We start from the raw sequence: 23075 nt of genomic DNA, 5'->3' as shown, positions 1-23075 counted from the left end.
AATTTTTGGGGGGGGGACTGAGGGGGTAACCACTATGGCGCCGTGCTGCCTCCCATGTTGTATCGTGTTAAAAGAAGAGAATGAAAGAATATTTGTGCGTTTCGGTCCGAGGTTGGAGGCGTATATTTGGGGGGGGGGGGGGGGGGAGAACTCGAAGTCATTTATATTAAAACACTTCTCATTAATTAACAGCAATGACAAGAAAAAATCTGCACTTCATGCACTGTTTCTATGAGTTCTATATTTCGTCACCAAAATATACAACCTCAATAATGAACAACTGTTTGTTTTATTATTCAATGAATTCATTTGATATTTGTGTTATATTTAGTTGTAATTCTTCTGTATGATATTTATCCTCCAATTGATTCCGTTTTGAATGATGATTTCGACGTTTCCATGTCAATTTGACCTGCTTTTTTCTTATTCCCTTCTGTGCGCCGCAAGCAAGCAGATTGATTGGCGGCGGTGTGACCTTTGGCCAAAGGTCACCAACATCGATCGGCGCCAGGAACACTTTGCGCATCCTGACGGGATCTCCAGCCACAACCGCCTGGAAAGATGAAGACTTTTAGTGGGCTGACGCGTTTGTCGAGTGTCTGCGGGTGAAAGTGTGGCGCGGATCATTGGCCGACAGGGGGCGCTATCCAACTAGCGCCGAGACATGACGCACGCGCTCGCGGCGGCCCTCCATCGCGAAAAAAGAAGATCTGCCACTCGCAAACAGACAGGAAGTCAGCCCAACCCACGTGACAGAATCTCCCCATCCGCGGCAGGCATCAAATACAAGTCAATATCAATATTTCATAAGCGAAATCGATGCTATGCTGTCAGGATGATCTTGTTAGGCATCCGTCCTGCTCTTGGTCTGATCCAATCGGATAAAGAGCCCACGAGACGTGTGGACGTGGAGCCGCCCGCTGGTGACAAATGTACAATTGTGTACGGCTACTTGGAACGAGTGCTTGAAAAGGAATCCTGGATCGGGAGCCGCATGCTGCTGCACCTCTGGAAGGAAGAGGACAAGCTGGACACGGAGGCGCCTGATGGTGACAAATGTACAATTGTTGATAACTATTTGGGGCAGGGCGCTCAAAACGTTTTGGGGATAAGAAGCCACGTATAGTTTTGCAAGTTGTATGTTGCGCCACCTGCTGGAGACACACACACACAACACACACACACAAACAGTTGTGTACTTTGAACCCCACCGCAAAAACGACCTCGAGCCACATGCTGCTTCACAAGGACAGGTTGAGGCAAACGTAGAAACGCATCTGCGTTTGCCTTTCATGCTTTAATGCTGCAAAAGCACAAACTCGCTAGCGCTGCCGGTCGTCACACACACACACACACACACACAAGAACCCGCGCACGAGTGCGCACACACCAAAGCAAAAAAGAAAAGCGTGAGAAACAGGAAGTGCAGAAGCAGGCCGAGACCTCCACTGGGATCATCTCGCTTCTCTCGGCCAATCAGATGGACTCACTGGGAGGGCCCGGGGGGGAACCCCGAAAAAGGCCCCCTGAATCTTCGTCAACATGTTGTTTATCGGAATATTTACATACAAGTTGTTTCTTCTTTAGTACGAAGAAAAAGCAAGATCCGCATTGGGCATTATGGAGACGTCGACGCCCTAAAATGACGTGTGCGCCGTACTTCCTCTTGCGATGTCATAAAAGTCAAATGCTTCACCGCTGTCCGGCTTATCGGGAGATAAAAGATAATAACGTCAATGATGACCGTTGGCCAAGGGAAGCTATGCAAAAAAAAAAAAGGCTGATGACTTGCCTGATGTTGCATTTAGGGGGGATGGGAATTCTGTGCATTGTTGGAGAAGGTGACGATTTCAAACACAAAAAGCTGCCCAGCGCGATTTAGACACACATTAAACCCAAAGTCTGTTAAATCAAAGTTCCGCTGTACCTAACAATGATACATTTGTAAAGTTGTAAAGTTGAAAATTGTAACGTCAAAAGTCGTACATTTTCATTGACATTTCTCAGGGGAAAAAAAGTTATAATATGCAGTAAGAGAATAATGTTATAGTACTATGAGGAAAAGTGGGAGAATATGCAATGTTGAGAGAACGCAAGAAATAAGTCGTGGATATGTGAGAATAAAGTTGTACATTTTTCGCAAATTTGGAGGAAAAGAGTCGAAAATGAAATCCCAAAATTTGAAATACTACGTGAAATGTGAAAAGGGTTGTCATGAAGTGGAAAAAAGTCTGAATATGTTATGATAAAAATGGCAAGAACAACACCGTAAACTCCCTTTATCAAAAAAAAGTTCGATTTCAATGACACATCTGACGAATATTTTGTTGTCTTTTTACGCCCTTTAGCAGCTTTATTTCGGTAATATTTCGACTTTATTCTTTTAATAAATGTTTTAAGTTCAAACATTTTCAGCAAAATATTCCATTTTTTTTAAAAGCTAAAAATGACGATTTAAAATGAGGACAATTTTTGGGGTCAAACTTTTACTGTCATTGAAATTCAGATTATTATTATTTTTTTTGTAACCACAACTTTGTTCCTATATTAAAGGAAATTTTCACCCCAAAATTGCGACTTTATTGGCTCAATATTTCAACATTTTTGAAACTTCAAAATGATTGCCTCCTAATGTTGTTATTATTTCTTTCCAGCCGGGCCTTAATACTCCTCTGTAATTCGAATAACGGAAAAAATGAGCCTTTCTGCATGAAACGGACATTTTGCTGACACATGCGTAAATGTCAGGATCTCGTTTAAGTAATAGAAGGGAGTGGAACATAAATAAGCGCATCTAATCTAACATTTAATGGAATTAACTAGCACGTCCGCCATTGCGAGTAATTGGATTGCGTTCTCTCGTGGAGCCGGAAGGCGGTTTTGATGGCAAAACCGGCGGGGAATCGATACCACTTCCCTCCCGGCCTTTTTATCCATTTCCTCGCACGTCGCTCCGTATTGACCCGAGAGGCTGACGGATGACCGGACGGCGCGCAGGAAGCCTCCTCGTCTTCCCTCTCGTCCTCTGCTGACCCCTGCGGGCCGAGCGTGTCGCTGCACGTCCTGTTCCGCGTGACCCGGAAACATCTGCAGGGACGTCCTCCCGTAAAGCGGTAACAGGTTTCTGTTGAAATAATTCCTATCGGTGCGGTTACAGCGAGTACGGTGAACCCGTTCATCGCGGATTCGATACTTTCCAGACCCGCAAAGTGTGAAACTCCGCGATGCAGACCAGAGAAAACTTTTCTGTTAGTTTACCGCTAAGTTTACTGTAAAACCACAAACACATACAGCAGAAAACAAGAGAATAAAAAAATTGTATATTCAATCGAAAAGTGAAGTCCGCTAGGTTAATGCTAACATATAATGCGAAACGCCATAGATAGGCAAACAGAAATGAGCATAGATGTCATTGTAGTTGTAAACTGACAAACAACTACGACTTTAACACACGCGTATCATCAACACATACAAAACAGAGCAAACGGTAATACTCACCGACATTACTCCTTAATACTTGGTGAGAGTTTAGTTGGGGACCTTCTCTGCTTGGTGTTAAAGCGGTGCCTCGATATAACAAAAGAAAATGCATACAAAACCCCCCAAATTTGTTTTTTTTTTTTTTATGATTGTAAATCTAGACATTCTTGCATTTAAGGGGAAAGAAAACAAACAACTGTTGGAGACTTTTTTTTTTTTTTTTAAATAACTTTTTTTCTTTTTTACTGCAGCCACAAACTGGTTTGTCCAGTCCAGTATTGACAATAGTCAAATAATATTTGTGTTTGATAGCTTTCTACTTACCTGGTGTGGTTTGTTTGCACCGATCTTTCCCCGCAGGAGATATCCGAAAGCTCTTTTGACATCGGTACCTTGCACATTTGAAATCAACACGACCACTGGAAATAGAAAAAGAATAAAGTTCCCAATTAAAGTCAGTGTCATCACAAAACCTTCAGGCTTCGGCGAGAAAGCACAAGAAAAAGTCAGGGAAAGCCTATTAGAACAGCTGCACTTTATTCGGGGTTAATCGAAGGCACTTTCGTGTGCGTCGACTCCCATTCGACGAGTTTGAATGTGATTGGTTAACCGTGAACGCAGCCACATCACCCGTTGTTAAGAGGGTGTGCGCACTTGTGCAATCATATCATCTCATTTGTTCATTTCTACTTCCCCTCTCAAAAAGATGAATAAGAACTTTCAATTGAATTGCATATGTTATAGGTCGCTTTAATGATTCCCCCCCCCCCCCAAAAAAAAAGTTTTGAAATGGTTTTGTCTTATGAGGAGGCTAAATTAATAAAGGCTAAGTTAAAAAAATAAATGAAAAAAAAAAAATCTTTTTCAATTTTTCTTTTTTAAATCAAGACATTAAACAGGCACTCGTTGAGCCAGGCTGTGAGTGGGGGGCGGGGTCAGCACACTTCAACTTATTCAAAAGACAAAGTATAATCGTGCCTTGAGATACGAGTTGAATTTGTTCCATAACCAAGCTCATAACTTTAAACACTTCACGCATCTCAAATTATCTTTCCCCATTAAAATGAATGGAAAGGCCATTAATCCGCTCCAGCCCGCTCAAAAAATTGAAACGCTTTTCAGCTATAGAATATACTTTATGAAAAAAACATACACTATTAAATATAATAAAAAAGAATTGAACAGTTTTTGTCTGACTTTTTGTCACACTTCCTGGACATTGTGCTGCTGCTTCTGGTGCGCGTGCCTTGGACACCTGGGGTCAGTATAAGAGGGACATATGAATATACATGCATGAACACGGAGGGGACGGTCACAACTTCGCAGTAAGCCGCAGTAATATTATTTATTCTTTACAGAGGTTAAAGAATATAAAGCTTGCAAGAATTGTTATGTTTATTCAAACAGCAGAAGGCAATTTGCACAAACTTGTCATGTCGCGTGACGTGCAGCCGCGCCGCCTGTCACGGCTCGCTAGCACAGACAAACGCGACCCTTCATCCGGCCGCGGCGCCGTGACCGACCGATTGGCCCGGCGACCAATCGCCCGCCGTCGCTAATTTATGCCTTTGAGGCCGAGCGGTCGTCGTTGGTAAGGCGCTAGTGGGCCAAAGTTGGCGGGAGTGTGAGCGGTTGCCGTGGCGACCGGCTCCCAGCCACAACAAGGCCGGTTTTGTCTCGGGGACGAGCGGCTTCAGCGGCTCGCTTTTCACTCCCAGTCAAAGCAAAAGGACTGATTCTGCTGCTTTCTTACGTAAAAGCAAAACAGTTATAAATAAATAATAATTTTTAAAAAGACTGGTAAAAGTAGAAGCACCTATTACTTTCTTCAAGTAAAAATGTACATAGTGGAAAAAAATAACGGCAAAAGTACTACAAGTACTGCAGAAGTACCACAAAACACTCAAGTGGTAGTGTGTGCATACCAGAAGGAGCAGCGCAATGTCCATTGAATTAATGAAAAAGGGTGACAAAAAAAGTGGATTATGTTCAACTATGACATTGCAAACTGCACGGTTATACACTTTTGTAGCTTGTTTGAAGAGGACATAGAAGAGGATTTGAGATGCAAGCACGGTCAGAGAACAAATTCAAGTCGTATCTCAAGGAAGAAACAGCTTCTACACACACACACACACACACACACATACTCTGGGTGTTTCTCCCAGCATGTCCCTGCACGGGGGGGAGTGTTTACAGGATGTTATCTCTTTCTTCCCCAGCGGGCCTCTCCATCCATCCGTCCGTCCGTCCATCCGTCTCTCTCTCTCTCCATTCACCCTCTGGAATGCTGCGAAACGATGGAGGAGTTTCCAGAGGCGGAGTGACGAGACGGGCTGAGGTGGAGGGAGGGAAGGAGGGAGGGAGGGAGGGAGGGAGAGAGAGAGAGAGAGAGAGAGCACAAATACATCCGGCGGAGGCTGGTGCCGGCTTTCCCTCCCGACTGGATTACTGGACCAAGTTGGAGGCAGTCTGAAGGTGAGCTCGGCTTGAATTCTCCATAAATTCATAAAAGCTTTAAAGCACATTTTTTTGGGCTTCGAAGAAACGGAAATGGAAATGGGAAGAATTAAAAGCCGCTTGTCGCTCTGAAAATGGATTAGGATCGTTCAAGTTGAGGGTATGACGGTGATCTTGGATTTAATCCTCCCTTAATTGATGCTTTCGAGCACATGTTTTTTTTGGGGGGGGGGGGGGGTGCGGGGGAGGGGCTGGAGAAAAAGAGTGAAATAGAAAGAATGAAAGCATTATTTTTGCTCTGCCAATGGATTTCCAGCCTTCAAGTTGAGGATTTGAAGGTGAGCTCAGCTTCAGTTCTCTAACAATTGAGAGCACATTTGGGTTGGGAAAAAAATGAAAGCATAAAAGCGAAACAGAAAGAATTAAAGGCCCGTTTTGCTGAAGGTGAAGATGAATTTCGACCGTTCGAGTAGGGAATCTGAATGTGAGTTTGTTAACTCATTTTGGTAAAAGGAACAAAAAGAAGAAAAAAAAAAAAAGGGAAAAAGAATTTTTTTTAAAAAGAATGTGAAATAGAAAGAATGAAAGCATTATTTTTGCTCTGCCAATGCTTTTAGAACATTCAAGTTGAGGATTTGAAGGTCAGCTCAGCTTTAATCCTCTATTATTTAACACTTTTAAATCATACTTGGGTAAAAAAAAAAGAAAAGAGGGAAAAGTGAAATAGCAAGAATTAAAGCCGGCTGTCGCTCTGCCAGTACACGGAGACCATTCGAGTTAAGGATTTGAAGGTGTGTTTGAGTTCAACGAGCTCTTCGTTTACGCTTTGTTGCATATTTGAGCACAAAAGAAAGTGAAAAATCAGACGAAACGTTCGGGCGGCGTCGTCAAGGCCGCGCACGGCTCGGGCGGAGGAGCGGCCCGATTGGCTGCGTTTGTGAGCTCCTGCGAGCTGCAAAAAAGGAGGGGGTCGAACTCTCTCGCCAGGGCCTCGCCCTTTCAGAACATTCCACCTTAAAAGACCAAACTTCTGGTTGCGTCTGCGTGGCAAACTTTTGTTGGAAATATTCGACAATCCCCGTTTTTTGGCTGCTCGATTCCCGTCGCAAACGTGTGAGACGTGTTCGTGGGCGTGCAGTAAAATTGACGCCGGGTGACCTCATCGCTGCAGGCGTGCGCATCAAGGTGCCATCGGTTAACCCGCCCGCTATGTTGGGCTCCATGAAACCATCAAAAAGTGCTTAGGGGTCAAATGTCACCCGCTCTACGTTTAACCAGCAAAAAAAAAAAAAAAAAAAAAAAAAGAATGAAATAAAACATGATGTCACGTACAAACATAGAAATTGGACATTTCTTGCCCCATTTTGCCCACTTGTGTCACTGACTGTCAATATTTAATATACTACGTACATTAAAAAAAAAAATAATAATAATAACAGGGATTTTAAAATATACACACAAAAAAACAAGTGCCTCCTTATTGATTTAATCCATAATTATTTTACAGAATAAAATAATTTAAAAATATTTACAAAAAGGAAGAAAGGAGGCCTCTTAATTTTTAAATAAATATATTTTTGTTGAATAAACATTTTTTAGTATGTCCTCCCAAAAAAGAAAAAGAAAACATTTTTAATTACAAAAATATTTATATATACAAACGAGGGCCTCCGATTTAAACAAATAAAAAAAAAAAAAAAGCTATCCAAAAGACAAACAAAAGATAAGGGCCTCCTTATTTTGTGGAAAAAAAGAAAAATGTATATATATATATATATATATATATATATATATGTGTGTGTATATTAGAAAATGTGTGTAACTTTGGTGAGAAAAAAATCTATCTATATAAGAGCAAGTATAAAACATAAAAGGAATTAAAATGACAATTGTGTTTTGCAGCGTTTTCAACTTGAAAACGGGTTCGACCCGCAACACGACAGAAACCCTCACTTGTCTTTTTGTCATACAAAAACACACACAAGGCAATGTACACTGTGCGTGCGTGCGATTACAAGGTTGCACAAGTGCGCCAGGCTTGGGTGTGCCTTTTTCCCCCTCAACACAACACGGACACCCCAGGGAGTAAAAGCGAAACTTAGATCATCTCCCGGGTGTGTCTTTTCTCAAGTTGACACGATAAGTGACGTGCTAGCGCAGTAAAATCCCCCACCTAGTTTCCTCCTCTGCGAACATCTGTGTTTACATTGGCTCCGAGCTTTTGTTAGAAATGAGCGATCGTAAAGACGACATTAGGTTCATGTGTGTGTCTGCATGTGTGTGCATGCACTTTTGCGGCGCGATGCCGACGTGTGCGGACACGACCCGGAGGAGGTTTTGCGTGTCGGGACGAGGTCCGGTTCTTGGCGCTCGTGCCTGCCAGTGACGTTAGTGAGCTTCTTAAAAGCGACACGTGATGGGAAAAGTGACGTGTTTGAGCGCATATTTTGGTGTCCGTCCGCCAATCAAGTGTCATCCCTTTGGTTTTGAGCTCAGCACAGCTTTTGAGTAGAAGATCAAGTTCAGCCAACGAAACTCGGACAGAGGATGCATATGTAAGGCATAAACAGAGTATGTGTCGCGGTAGGTATTAGGAAGTGTGTATAACGGTGGCGAGAAAAGACGACGCAGTTCACGGAGCGAATGGAGAACAGCATGTACAAAAGCAGCTGACGTTCATCGCTGACGGCGTGTTTCTTAGTTGTTTATCTGTAAATAAAGGATTATTTTGCCATCAAAAGCCCTTTCTCAGTCTTGTTTTTCTTGTTTTGTAGTTTGAGGTGTGACAAAAAGCACATAAAAGTCACTGTTGACATGTTTCTTTTCGCAAAATGCTTGTCTGGTGTCTTCGCTTTTAGGTCAGAAACCGGTTCTGGCATAAATGTCTCCTTTAAGGGTTTCCCCCTTGGTCTCCTTTCAGGAACGTCTCCGGCTGTGGCAGAATCATATTGTCGCCGTTAGCTAGCGGCCGTTAAATCGCGCAACCATGAACAGCGTAGCGAACTGGCTGGTGGACAACAAGGACAAGATCGAGAAAGGGGTGGACATCATGGGGCAGGCGTCCGAGGTTCTGGCCGCCACCGTGGGCCAGCTGCACCCCATCCTGGAGGCGGTCTTCATGGCCTCGGCCGAGATCCTCAGCAACCCGGAGAGCAAGGAGGCCATCTACCTGAGCCAGAAGATCGAGCAGGTCAACCAGAAGCTGGTTGGGATCCAGAGCGAGATCGACCAGATCGCCCTGGAGCTGCAGAGGACGTCGATGAACAAGCAGAGCTTTGATCGCGAGGCCCACATGCTGGGCCAGTACGAGAAGTTCCAGGAGTTCATCAACGCTAAGCCGAGCATGAAGGAGAAGAAGAAGGAGAAGTTCATCAAGTATTACGAGAACACCGAGGCCGACTTGAACTTGGACGCCCTCTACAACGCCGTCGTGGGGGAGAACACGGCGGGGGACCCCATGCTGGACACCGTGGTGACCACGGAGCAGAGGAGCCGGAGGGCGGTGGAGGACTTCTGCGCTCGGCTCAAGAAGCTCTTCGTGGTCGGCCTCATCGCCGTCATGGGCTACGCCGCCCTCAAGGAAGGCGTGGTGGAAACGGGCATGATGACCAAGTGGCAGGACAGGATGGAGGCGGTGGAGAAGCGCATGAAAGCCGCCGTGGACCACTGCACGGAGACCTTCGTGGACCAGGCCAAGCTGGACCTGGAGGACGTGCTCAAGGAGGACACGTGCAGGGTCGGCGAGGACTTCACGCGTTCGCTCCTGGCCACGCTGGTCAAGAAGTACGACTGGGTCAAGTGGTCGGTGCGCGCCTTCAACAGCCGCGAGCGCATCTTCTTCTACAACTGGCTGGCGGGACGCAAGTTCCACGGCAGCGGCGGGGCCAACTGGTTCGAGCTCGTGACCGGCAACAAGATCAAGGTGGTGGTGTCGTTCTGCGTGGACCCGCAGCCCATCGACAAGACCCGGATCTACGAGCAGATCGAGCAGCAGAGGCTGAAGGGCAACATGATGGCGGTGGCCCTCACGCTCAACCGCTGCTTCCCCGATTGCCTGGTGCACGCCGTCAGCCACTACAAGGAGGTGGTGGAGTCCAACAACTTCAGCGTGGAGTCCTACTACTACGGCAAGCACAAGCGGGCCTTCCTGTGCATTCACCCGCAGTAGAAGCAGCGCCGCTGCGCGCGCCGTGTCCTCCATGAATGTTCAACGCAATGGACTCTGAAGCACGAAGTCAATCCACTTTGAATGTCTTTCTAAGGTCCTTATTTCATCTCAGACTACTTAGAGCAATGAATCTGAATCAAAGGGGGACATATTATGGAAAATGCACTTTTTATTTGCTCGTATTCAAATTGTTTGAAGTCAGCTAAGTCGCAGGCGTCAAACTCAAGGCCACTCTAATTGTGTGAACGCTCAACGGCATTCAACATAAAATGTTTCCTTTCATGGTCCGATATTTCCAAGTAAAGTGTACGTCAGCCAAGTCTGTTGTTTCGTGAAGTGACAAAAATCCATGTTGCAAAAGACCAGCATGTTTTCGCTTTGCGAGAAATAGCCCAGAGGCAGCTAGCGAGGCTTCCCGTTTATATAAACAAAAAGTCACAACGCAGCGAAGACCCCAAAGAGAACGCCCCGCTGACTTTGTTGTGTCATAGAGCAGGACCCCCCCCGATTGATTTGGAACATCAATCTGACATGCTTGAATCACTGTGATGTTACTTTTCTTGTCAGTCTTTCAACCTTGCCATTTTTTTATATTTTTACTGATTTTCCTTCGTGGGTACAAATTTTTAGATGAACAAAAGATGTCCCCCCCCCCGCCCCCCCTCCCTCAGGAATGTAATGTACAAAACCACTACCTGTGTAGAAAAACATATTCCATCGAATATTTGACAGCTGGACTAAAATTGTGTTGCAGATGTTTAGAATTTAAGATATCTACATGTCCATTTTCAGATATCTTCAATTGATTTTTGACTAAGCGAAATGACGTTGTCGATATCTCAAACTGGATTTACAGATATCTGCAACTGAATTGTGAATAAATGTAGCGAGAAACCCCGTACACATGAACGGCAAAAGTAAGTGACGTCATTGGTCGGAGGCGATATGGCGTTGCGCTTTGAACGGGTAAAACTGAAGTACAGCTATCGCTTGCTGTCCTTTCGACGAGTCACAGTTGCAGACATCATGAATGAAAATTCGAACTATCCAAAATGTCATTTCCACGACAGTAATCCCGCGCTATATCGCGGTTCATGTTTCGCGGTCTCGCCATGTCACAGATTTTTGGGGCAAGTGTTAATACAGTTGTTCATCTATTTTCTTTTTTTGGGGGGGTAAATTGTGCAAATGTTTTGTGCCATCCATTGCTCTTACTGTCTCTCTCAATATATTATGTGTTAAAATGTGTTTTTATTGTTTTACAAGTGTGTATAAAAGACCTTCCCAAATCAAAGTGATGTAAATACTTGTATCGGCCCACACTCAAGAGTTCAGGCATTATACTATGTTAAAATGCTAATTCTGGATTTTCAAATTTGGCTTTCAAATGTTCAATCCGCTTGCTATATTTATTCAACGTGAGTTTATAATATATAATCTAACAGTTTTTAGTTTGCCAAGTGGGTGCGGGAGGGCCGAGTGTGAATGACGTCACTTACTGTCACCGCCCCAATGGGTGTGCCTCTATCACGTGACGGAGAGACGGAAGCTCACGGTGGTTGAAGTTTCTGACGTCTTTTCTTTTCAACTAAACTTCTTTTTGTTTCTTTTAGAGGAGGTGAGTGCTACTAAATCCCCAATTGGGCCAATATTTCCACGCTTATGCTCACTTTCGAGCTAGACGACTCTGATTCGTTATCCCGTCGTGTTGTGCTCTCAAACGCGGCTTGTGCTTCCCTGGCCTGTAAAACGAATAAAAAAAAAAAATAGATTTGAATTTGCTAGCGTGGCTCCTTCTTTTGCTCGTGTTAAGTGGTAAAAGTCAGCCTATTGACAGTAAGCCGACGTTAAAAAAAGTGTTTCGTCCAACTTTTCTGGGCGTTGGTCACTTCAGCGCTTGGCGATGACGTCAGCTTCCGGGTTCGGTGCCTGCCGGTGGTTTGTTTGCCAAACGTTTAGCAAACGTTTTGCTCGTGTGCGGTTTGAAGCTTGTTAACGTCTTTTGTTTGCCTCTCAGCTCGTCGATCGATACGTCGGCCGTTCTGAGAGCTCATTAACAGGCTGTTTGCTCAGCTCTCCCTTAAGTGTCATTAGAGATTGTCTTTCCACCCTCCTCACTATATAATGCAGTGGAAATTTGTTGCCCGCCACTACTTAAATTGGGAAAATAGATGATAATTTCTGGGGAAAATATATAATAATTTCTGGGGTTTAATTTAAAAAAAAAATGGGTTTATTTAAGTGTATAATACTTGTCAGTCACGCTTGAAAATTAACTATTTATTTAACGTATATCTTTTAATTTTTTTACAATGCATGTAAAAACTCTTAAAATTTATGACTGGAATATTTCTTTGAATTTTGGCGCATAATACATTTGTTTGAAGTATTTATTGAGTAGTTTTCCCTATTATACTGGTAAACCCTTAAAAATGAAATATTGCCCATCAAGTGTTTAAAAAAAAAAAAAAACTATACTGGTAAATGAAATGATGGTAAATAAATCCTTTGGACTGGAATACATTTTTGGGTTTTAAATGTTTTATCAGTATCAATTATCTACGGTTAATTACTAAAATGTTATAAAAAAACATTTCTCAAATTGTGAAAATGACTAGTGTCCCCCCCATATATCATGTGAGGCAAATGTCCTGTTAAATTTGTCATCTTGCAATGTTAAAAAAAAAAAAAAAAAATCCTGCGCCTAAAATCTCCTGTCTTGTGTCATATTTCAATCGTATCATATTTCAGTGGAGACTTGACGTCTGGATCATAATACGCTCCGTGTTCATGATGAGAGTTAACACTGCAATAACCGCAGGATCGAATGGCAGCCACACACTGCAGACTGGGGGGAAAAAAAAGACCTGGGTGCTGTTGTCCGTCATTAAATCCCCTCGAGCAATGTGGCCAGAAAGGTTATTTTCCATTGCCTAGTTGCCATGGCAACCTGCACCTTTCGGTCCAGCGGGTTTGACCTCAGGAAAGCTGTGACATTTTGTTGGGACGGAGGATGCAGGTTACTTAACGTGACATACAAATGTACAGTATAGCGTGCCAATTGCCAAATTTAAGGCCATTGAAAGTTGGTCTCGATTTTTACATGAAATTAAAATTAGGATTTTTCATCCAGCCATTCTCTAAACTGCTTATCCACAAAATCATGATAGATTGTCGCATTTTAGTTAAACATTGAGACTGGAAACAATTGGACGGATTTTTAGTGTCGCTACTGGAAACCAAATTGTTTTTCATTGGACAGTGACTGTATAGCAATGTAGCATGTTAGCTTAGCATTAGGACTGGAAACAAGTGGACAGTTGGCCCTAGAGGTGGAACAAATCGATTAATCGACAACTGCTTCACTATCAAATTAATCCACGACTATTTTGATCATTGGTTAATCGTTTCGAGACATTGTTTAACTTAGAATTGTCCAAAAACTTCAGCCTCTCAACAGTAAATATTCTCCGATTTCTGTTGTCATCCATGAAAGCAGACTGATTATCTTTCCCCAAATAAGACATTTGCAAACATCTTTGCAAAGAAAAAAACATTTCTGCGCTGTCAATTTGAAATGTGTTTTTGAATTAAGGGATGGAAATCGCTTTTAAATTAGATTCATCAATTGATCAAAGAATAATTGATAAATTGATTCACTGCCAGTCCTCCATGTGAACATGGATATTTGAATTCAACAGCCGTCAATGGCAGCGAAAGAGTTAAAATAATAGTTAGCTGCAGCCCGAGTTGGTTTGCTTAATTACAGGTAGCCGACCCCCTTTTTTTTGGGGGGGGGGTCAGTGTAGCATGTTGAATTAACATTAAGTCTAAAACAATTGTGAATTTTATCTTTAATATTGTTTTGCCTTCATTACGATTTATGAGGATGACTATTGTTTTTAAAAGCTGGCCGAAAGATCGCAGAGCGACAGATGTTATTGATCAGAGATCGTTGTGGTATTCGACAATGCAAATTGGTGCATTTATCCTTGAGATTTTCAGCACTTTTTCTGTATGCTGAAGCAAGTATATTATTGTTTTTTTTTTTTTTTTTTGAAATGGTATCTGATCTGATATGCTTTGAGGTAGCTGCGCTAGATCACCGCTCGTCACAATTGTACAATTAGCCTTAAGATTTTGCCGTTATTGACTGAGCAGCGCTCCACAAGTCAGAATTTATTCATCTTTAAACCCTCAGCTAGTGTTGCTCTTGATTGAAAACTGGGGCCAGCAGACTTTCAACTATATTTTCATCTTGGACAGAAGCACAGCGACACCGGAGATGGCCGACCAGCTGCAGAGGCTCGTGGCGGAGAAGAAGGATTTGGTGGAGACTGTGATGGAGGCCTTCGAGCAGGGCGCCGAGGTGGTAGCCAGCATCGTGGGCGACATCTTCCCGGTCTTCTCCATTGCCGCGCCCATCGTCAAGCTGGCGCTGGACAATGTGGAGAGCAAGGAGGCGGCCTTCATGAAGGAGCAGTTCCAGAAGGTGCGCGACCGCCTGGAGGCAGTCTCCGACCAGATGCGGCGCATCCACGATGAGATCAAGAAGAGCGGCATGGACGCCACCTACTTCTCAGTGGAGGAGAACATTACCAACCAGTTCCGGAAGTATATGGACATCCTCAACGCCAAGGCCAAGTTCCGGGAAGTCAAGAAGAAGCTCTTCCTGGAGCATTTCGACAAGACTGGCGGCGACAAGAACCTGCACGTGCTCTACAATGCCGTAACCGGCGACAAGTTCTCGGGCGAGTCGGTGCTAGAGATCATCCTCAACTACGAGGAAAAAAGCCGCCGGCCCATGGAGGATTTCTGTGCCCGTCTGAAGAAGCTCTTCTGCTTGGGACTCATCGCCCTGCTGGGCCACGCCGCCCTGAAAGGCTACGATGAGGAGGACGCTCTCCTGAAGGAGTGGGGTGAGAAGATGACGGTGGTGCAGGACAAGATGAACGCCGTGATCCGGGACTGCGTGGTCAGCTTCCCCAAGCAGGCCGAGCTGGACGCCAGGCGGCTGGCTAGGGACAATCCGGGCTGGACCAACCAGCAGATGGCCGACGCCCTCGTCGCCAAGCTGAAGAAGAAGTACGACTGGGTGGGCTGGTCGGTGCGCATCTTCAAATCGCCCACGGGCCTCTTCGCCCCCAAGAACTACCACTGCTCCACGGGGAGGAGCCGCTTCCAGGTGTCCGCGTCGGATGACAAACTCAACGTGATGGTGTCCTACAGCGCCTCGCCCGAGCCAGTGGACGGCGCCCGCGTGCGCCAGCTGATCCAGAGCCACAAGAAACCGGGCGCGGTGGCCGTGGCCGAGATGCTGTTCGAGAAGATGCCCGGCGAATGCGCCATCCACGCCGTGAAGACCAGCAAGGACCTGGCCTGCGCCTGGAGCTTCGCCGACGGGCTTCACTACTGGGAGGAGCACAAGAACTTGTACGTGTGCCTTCACTCGGCATAGCGGCTCGGTCGCATCGAGACGCAACGCCTTCACGCTGCCGGCGACACTCCTCACCTTTTGCGCCTTAACACAGCACTCGCGTCTCGATTGGGCCCCCGAAGGCAGTTTCACTTGGCACAAGACATTACTGAAGCAGTTTATCATCTGAACATTTTCCTCATATTTACCAAACATTGTCTTAAATGCATCTATTTAGCATATTTCATTACCGTGTGTTTCACGGTAGATGTTATTCCAATTGAATTCTCAGAATAAACACAAAAAAAAAAGATTTTTTTCCCCCCCTTTCTTCTATGTGATTAATGAAACCATTGCAGCGGGTGTGCTGGATTTAAATTGCTCATATTTCCGAAATGGAGGAAAAGGCTATTTTGGGGAGCGTGGAAACACCCTGGCTGCCCTGTAATCACGTGGTCGCGGCTTTTCTATCTATGGCACAGAAAGGCAGGCGTCATGTTCAAAAAGTGCAAAACAAAAAGTTTTCTTTCCGGTCACAACCCGTCATGTAGAGACATACCGGGTTTGAAATGGTGTCTGACACTGAGCACTTTTGTTAATAAGATGAGGAAAAGAACAATTAGCTATCCGCTCATTTGAAGCAAGACAACAATGCAGTTTCGTTCGAGATTTCTAATCCTCAAACTGTACCACCAAGCTCAAACATGCATGCCGAGTTTCGAGTTGATCCGACACACTGGTGCAATATTTTACAACACTTTCAACGACAATGGCAGACTTACCCTGCGTTTCACAATATAGCTAATGTTTAGATATTTGTGAGTTCTGTCATGAGCAACACGTGGCGGATTTTGCCTCAATCGGACGCACTGGTGCCGGATGCGCTAGTACTCATTTTCCGACGCTCCTGGTGTTGACAAACGGCAAATTCAAATGTTTGACTAAATATTCCTTGCACTCCACAGGTTATACTTTGATTTTCGTGTGTCCTGTGATAATGAAAATTTGCCATTCAAGCGCACTGGTGCCAGATGCAAATATTTTCTACCTCTCCGCTCGTTGTTCGGCGTTTCCCGGCCCTGACAAAGCAGACATTGGTAATGTTGTATAGGTGCCGTGATGCTTTCCATTTGAGCGCACAGTTGCCGCATTGAGCCGGCGTCAGTCGTCAGGTGACCGCAGGAACGCAGACAAACATCACGAGGAATCGGGAGGATGGGCCCGCCCGCCTTGCGGGACGCCCATTCTGCGAACGCCCGCTCGGCCCGCCCTAACCTACGACTCGGCTAATTGGCTCTCAATGGCCAGACGTTTTTTTGTCGTTTGGAATGGCATCGCTTCGGGCGGTTGTGATTGGCTACCTCGCACGTGGGTGGAGCCAAGTGCAACTAAGTGGCATGGGTACTAGTCGTCGTCATGGGCTGTCTTTGGGAATCACTCCCTATCCACTAGTGCCCCATGTAGCTCTGTTGGAATGTGTAGCGAGTATCGGTTATTGTACTCATTGGCCATGTTTAGTGTTTCTCGACTGGGGTCCACCAGCTCGCACGAAGGCGCTGCCGCACTCCGCTCTGCTCAGCAGCTACATGATGTTTTCATCGTCTTTTCTAATTGCAACTAATTGGGCGTTGGGTATCGATGTGTTGGTCCTTTGTTTTGTTAAGCACGTATGTTGCTTTGTACGTTTGAAAGGTGCTATAATAAAAATAAAGGTTTGATCGACGGGAACTCACATGCTAATACACTGAAGAAAAAAAATAAAGCCGTCACGTTTATTTTAATTTTTTCAATTGTTGAATATTTGTTTTATGTTGCGATTTCAGTGTATTTTTTTATTGTAATTTAAATTGACAGCTTGGTACCAAAGTGTAATATCTAATTTTGACCAAAGGATTGAATTGAATGTGATTTGCGCACGATTTAGTGGCCAGCTCGGGAGGGGAGGAGCTGAATCTTAAATGTATCGAATTCTTGTTAAGCCGTTAAATAGCAAAGGTAAAAACCTTTGTGCCTTCCTTGTGTGAAGCTTGTATGATTGTGGATATGAGCACCGAACAAGCAAGTTAGCAACAGCTAGTGTTTTGGCTAACAGTGGTACGCTGACAAAAAATCATCTTGAGCATTTGGAATGGTTACATAGTGTTATAATGGAATATCAACCATGAAAATATAGTTTGAGTTTTACACCGAAAAATCCAATTCAGAATTCCCGTTTTTGTTCAAAACACAAGAAACTGGGGACGGTCTTCTTAACAAGCGCTTTTTTACATCACCACAGTGAGCCATGTTAAATGCAGCCCTGCTACGCATATGATGCGTGTTGTATTTACTCAACCGCGAAGTGGGAGGGGTCACAGGTCACCACGGCCGGTGCATGATGGGATTTGTATGATTCTTGTCTCATGACAGCTTTATTTGGCACCGTCTTATATCTTTGGGTTTTCTCAGTGCACCCAATTAGTGACAATTAATCTAACGTGTTACTTTTTATATTAGAGTACTCAGATTACAGTTACTTTGATTTCACTGCCAATAGTAACTTTTTGTTCAATGCAGCCCTATGGGCGGCACAAGTCAGTGCAAACTGTAGGCCGGTCCCAAACCCGGATAAATGCAGAGGGTTGCGTCAGGAAGGGCATCCGGCTTAAAACTTTGCCAAACAAATATGAGCGTTCATCCAAAGCATTCCAGACCGGATCGACACTTTTTTTTTTTTTGTATACACACAACTATTAGTTATTTTGCCTTACAGTTCCTGTTAGAGAAGAGCAAGTAGTGGATGAAGTTCAGTAACATTGAACAGTTGTACAGTTTAAGTACTGTATGTATGAGTGTTTTTTTTTTTTTTTCATGAGTAATATTTTGAAAAGCACAAAACTTAGCTAGCCAAATACTGTACCTCATAAAATGGTTACATCCAAATTAGGCTTTACACGATCAGGGTTTTGGGGGCCGATCACAGCGTTTAAAAAAAACGATAACCGATCATCGATCACAAGATGGAGCAATGTGTCTATTTAAATGAGCTGTTCATTTACTGTAGATACTTGTGTACTTAATTGCTCAAAAAATGATATTTACAATAAATCAATGTATCTTTGTTCCTATATTTATGCCAGTGAGGCATAGTGACAGACAGAACAAATGAATGGTCTTCTATTAGATGGCAGGAAGTAAATACAGTAATTCATGTATCCACATTTTGTGACATTTTTGTTTGCTGGTGTGCTGTGAGATTTTTCAATTGTAAAATATCTTCCTTGCCTCCATAAAGGTTGGAAATCACTGCTCGAGTCAGATCGTCTATTCTCATCAGTCAGGTCGAACCAACATTACAACATGACAGAAATAATGGGTGCTAACTGACTGTAATTCAATGACTTTATTTTTCATTCAATTACTTCACCCACGCCGAAACTTTAGAGCATGATTCGACAGAACGGCGGCATGCTTACGTCCAACCGTTACGTTTTTCTTGCCTGTTTGCGAGCCGTATCGTATTCAAAGTGCGTGAACATACCTCAAGCAAGCCTTAAATGAACGTCCTCTCCTGTCCTGAGCGCTGGTGACCACCAACACACGTTTTCCCCCCCATTTTGTTCTTACAAACACACCTATTTTATTTTTTTAAATAACTTTATTGGCCGTCAGATATTTACAGGTCTACGTCAAGAGACACGCAACAAGGGTAAAAATAAACTAGCATTTGGATTCAAATATATTGTGCACGATGGCCATGCGGAATAAATGTCTTTTGCGGAGCCGATCAATGACCGGCGAATGATGACAAAGCCGATCAGCATAAAATGCTAATTATCGGCCGATACCGATAAGGCTGTTAAAGCGGCGTAAAGTCTACTAACTACATTTGGTTCAATTTTGATAAGGTTTCTGAATTTGGAATAAATGCATCAACAGGATGTTTCCTCTACAAAAGTGGACTAAAAACATGGATCATTATTATTTTGGAATTAACCAAATATTTGCTCTGTACACAAAAACTGATAAAAACGATGACATGCAAATACAATCATAAAATGTCTGTTCCGTTATGTGTACAGCATGTAGAAAACCACCGTACACTACAATGTTGACCTAATGACAAATTGAGACAATATTGCTTTCATTTGACAAACCAGATAAGTAAATGTTTCACAAAAAAATATATCTATCTATATAAAAATAAAACTGTTCAAAAGTCAACGATGAGCAGCATCATCATAGTGTTAAACATCTGGTTGCTCCAATGGTTAAAAAGTCAGTTCATACCAAGTTGCATTTCTGTGAGGAATTTGGTAGTTCTTTAAGCCACTCCTCATGGTGTTCCACCTCCTCCAGTGAGCCAAAAGGTCACCGAATGGCCTCGGGTACTTCTGGTCAACTTTCATCCACCATCCTCCCAGGAATTAAGTTTACCATGGCAGTCAGCTGTGTTAGCTGGTGCTTTGTTTGTTCCATCAGTGTAAGCATGTGAAATTCAGCAGCTGAGAGAGAAAAGTATCAACATTGTTGTCTTTAGGGTTACTCATTACTTTGAGGACTAAATGATATGCCAGTCAGTGATTAAAAAAACAATGGTTGATCATGAGAAGCAAGTATTTGCGGGTTAGTTGTTTACGGTCCCATATAAACAACATTATCTATTATTAAAAAGGAATGCTAGATATGCAAGTGACAGAAGAAATGATCATTACAAAGACATTCAAGCTGAAAGTTTCATTGTGGAAACTTACGAGAGCAAGGTGATGCTGAGCGATGAGGTGGGGACACTGGGCGTGACGAGCGATGAGGGTGGAATCTGGCATCTCTCTAAGGGATTTCAAGAAACGAGAAATATGAAGACAAGTTGAATTTCTACATTTTGGGGACCGTAAAACAATGCACACGCAATATTCACATTTTATTTACCTTGGAGAATATGTCCAAGGGGATGATAGTGGTGATATTGATGGAACCGACTCCTGTGATGATGACCAGCCAGGTGATGGGAGTGACGGCAATGCCGACATAGAATCACCTAAAACAAATATTTTAGGGTAGTAACACATGAGGACTTAATCAAGCCAATGTTGCTGTACCAAGATTGGCATCACCGACGCACACTACTTTGCATCCAAAAACTGGACAACAAGAAACATCCAGTAAATGAAGCAAATCAACCAGAAACACAAAAATAAAGCAAAAATATATAGTGCGCATTTCCGACACAAGGTAATTCAATGTGCTTTACATAACATTTTAAAACAAGAAAAATGTAGAAGGGTACATGATATAAAAATGGGGGGAAAAAAAATGCTTATTTGCTCTTCCAAATCCCACACCACAGACTGCTCATCATTGGACAGAGGGTTACGCAAATAAAATACGGATACGGACTTGGGATTTCATCTTTATCTGCCCAAGAAATCAATGGGAAACTTGTTACCGAAACCTTGACTCTTTAGTAGAGGTTTCTTATTAGTTGAGACAGAAATGCGACATTTAAACACATATGATAATCATATTAATATAGTTTTTTTTTGTGTGTTTTTTTTTTTTTTTTTTTTTTTTTTAGAAAGGGCAGATTCCTGTGAATGTGTGATTTTTTTTTTATGCCGAAATCAGGGGACATTTTGATCTTTGTCAGAAGGAAAAGTTCAACCTAAATTTAAAAATGTTAAAATGTGGTAAGGGGATTTCCCAACGACTAAAATTCGAAAATTACAAGTATTACCTTGCAGGAAACATTTAGAAAACGTGACCTGCAACCATTTACTGCTCAGTGACAGTTTTTCTCAATGTCTTAACATCTCCAAAGTGTTCTCTGTGTCAATTGACTGTCTGCTGTCGTACTCGAGCGGCTCCAACGACCGGAGACAAATTCCTTGTGTGTTTTTTGGACATACTCGGCAAATAACGACGATTCTGATTCTGATATGCTAATTAGCTAAGGTCATAAGCATGTATAAAGTTCGAAAATGCTACAGGTAGCATTCAGTTCAGCGTACATAGACAAGCTACATTCGCTAATAATTCTTATCATTGAGGCACTTACTTGCTAATTGACGCACACATCGTGATTTTCGACATTTGACGGGGGAATTCCACCCGATTCTGTTCACTTCCATCAGACTTCGGGTGGGTCCTCAAAAATGGGGGGGGGGGGGCGAAGATATGCCCAATTCAAATGACAATACACTCACAAACTTGCCACCAGGTGGTACTGGAACTGCACGAACAAACAACCTGGCATTTAATTTGAACACTATACAACAGAAATGTCGGCGCTCTGTACCAAGCAAGAAACATTTGCAGGCAGGCGCGGGTGATATTCATCAGGCGATCATTCAACCCCCAGCAGCGACGCGCGCGCGCGCGCGCGGATACGTACACGTACACGCCAGCGACAAGGGAGGCAACACTTCCAGTCTGCACAATATTCGGTGACGAAGGTCTTGAGAAGATGTGGAATGGCAAATTTGAAAAAAAAAAAAAATGTGTCCACTATAATGTTTATAAATGTGGGGCCTGGAATAGCTGAATTTTGAAGCCGTAATGCTATCTAAGATTTATTTGAATACAGAATGGAACAACAGTGTTCCTTAGTCTTATTTTGGATAAAAGACAATGAGTGTCATTTTTATTTACATTTTTTTTGCTACTGATGTCCTCCCATTTCATGCATACAGATGATTTGCTCGGAAATTAACCGACATTTGTGAAGGAAGCCATGTTGCATATTCAATTAACTGCAACAGTGGGAAGAAAAATTTATCTAGGCACAACTGAACTATTATTTTGCCAACCACCAATACAAAACTGAAAATGGTTACAAGGGTTAAGAAGTTAAGAATAACGGTTGGGATCTCGCATGCAAAACACTTGAGATATTTCTGTACAATAAGTGTCAGATTGTCCTTTACTGTGAGATGAGAGATTAATTTCAATTAAAAGCCCCACTGTGGATGTGCAAGCCAGATTCCCCCCCAAAAGAAAAAAAAAAAAATTTCACACTAATAAAATGCTAAAGAGTCGGTATATTAATTGGGTGAGTCTAACTGAAAACAACTGATTTTTAAAGACATAAGCATTGTTAAAACACTTGAGTCGGTGTACGGGAGTTTGTTGCAAAAAGAAAAAGTTAGAATTGAGCTAAATCAGAATCAGAATCAGAATCATCTTTAGAAATAACTGTATACATGTAGTACGATCCTATCCAGACAGATGATGTCATGCAATCATCCTGCGATCTGACACCCCGCAAACGCAGTAAGGGCAGCTGTAGATGGCGGCCACGGCGCAAGAGTCGCCTTTAAACCGGGCGTCGAACAACGTGGCGGCCGTAGACAAACGAGCTTCATCGAAGCGAACGTGTTTTGGGAACGTGGGTAAGAAAAAGCCAATCCGCGTATTCGTGAGCAAACGTCTTAGCGGACTTCGCGCGGACTCACTTCCCAGCAGCCAAGAGAGGAAAAGGGCAGGGTCTCGAGCCCCCTTTGACGTCTATGTGTGCACGAGCCTGCAAAGCAGCTGTTTTGCCTTCAGACGAGTGAGCGACTCATTGCTTTGCAG

General features: G+C 43.4%; 2 protein-coding genes and 1 long non-coding RNA gene across 3 annotated transcripts; 2 read left to right on the top strand and 1 right to left on the bottom strand.

The window, feature by feature from the left end:
• Nucleotides 1-5835: 5835 nt before the first annotated feature.
• Nucleotides 5836-11402, top strand: rpz5 (rapunzel 5). The gene is made up of 2 exons (XM_061775470.1): nt 5836-5958; nt 8861-11402. The coding sequence occupies exon 2, from the start codon at nt 8927-8929 to the stop codon at nt 10106-10108; it is 1182 nt and encodes a 393-aa protein (XP_061631454.1). The 5' UTR covers nt 5836-5958; nt 8861-8926; the 3' UTR covers nt 10109-11402.
• A 2991-nt stretch (nt 11403-14393) lies between these two features.
• rpz4 (rapunzel 4) lies at nt 14394-18809 on the top strand. Its single transcript, XM_061775471.1, has one exon. The coding sequence runs from the start codon at nt 14394-14396 to the stop codon at nt 15564-15566; it is 1173 nt and encodes a 390-aa protein (XP_061631455.1). The 3' UTR covers nt 15567-18809.
• A 332-nt stretch (nt 18810-19141) lies between these two features.
• Nucleotides 19142-21787, bottom strand: LOC133479040 (uncharacterized). The gene is made up of 4 exons (XR_009788812.1): nt 21559-21787; nt 20433-20541; nt 20258-20333; nt 19142-20008 (listed from the first exon to the last, which is right to left on the bottom strand). It is a non-coding gene; the product is annotated as an uncharacterized LOC133479040 (long non-coding RNA).
• Nucleotides 21788-23075: the final 1288 nt, after the last annotated feature.

Source organism: Phyllopteryx taeniolatus, chromosome 6, assembly GCF_024500385.1.
Source record: "Phyllopteryx taeniolatus isolate TA_2022b chromosome 6, UOR_Ptae_1.2, whole genome shotgun sequence".
In the NCBI taxonomy this organism is placed as follows: domain Eukaryota; kingdom Metazoa; phylum Chordata; class Actinopteri; order Syngnathiformes; family Syngnathidae; genus Phyllopteryx; species Phyllopteryx taeniolatus.
Note: the sequence above shows the minus strand (reverse complement) of the source record. Positions and strands in the feature narration are given on the sequence as shown.

What these genes read in the sequence shown, in the direction of transcription:
- rpz5 (XM_061775470.1), top strand. Translation starts at nt 8,927, where the DNA reads ATGAACAGCGTAGCGAACTGGCTGGTGGACAACAAGGACAAGATCGAG.
- rpz4 (XM_061775471.1), top strand. Translation starts at nt 14,394, where the DNA reads ATGGCCGACCAGCTGCAGAGGCTCGTGGCGGAGAAGAAGGATTTGGTG.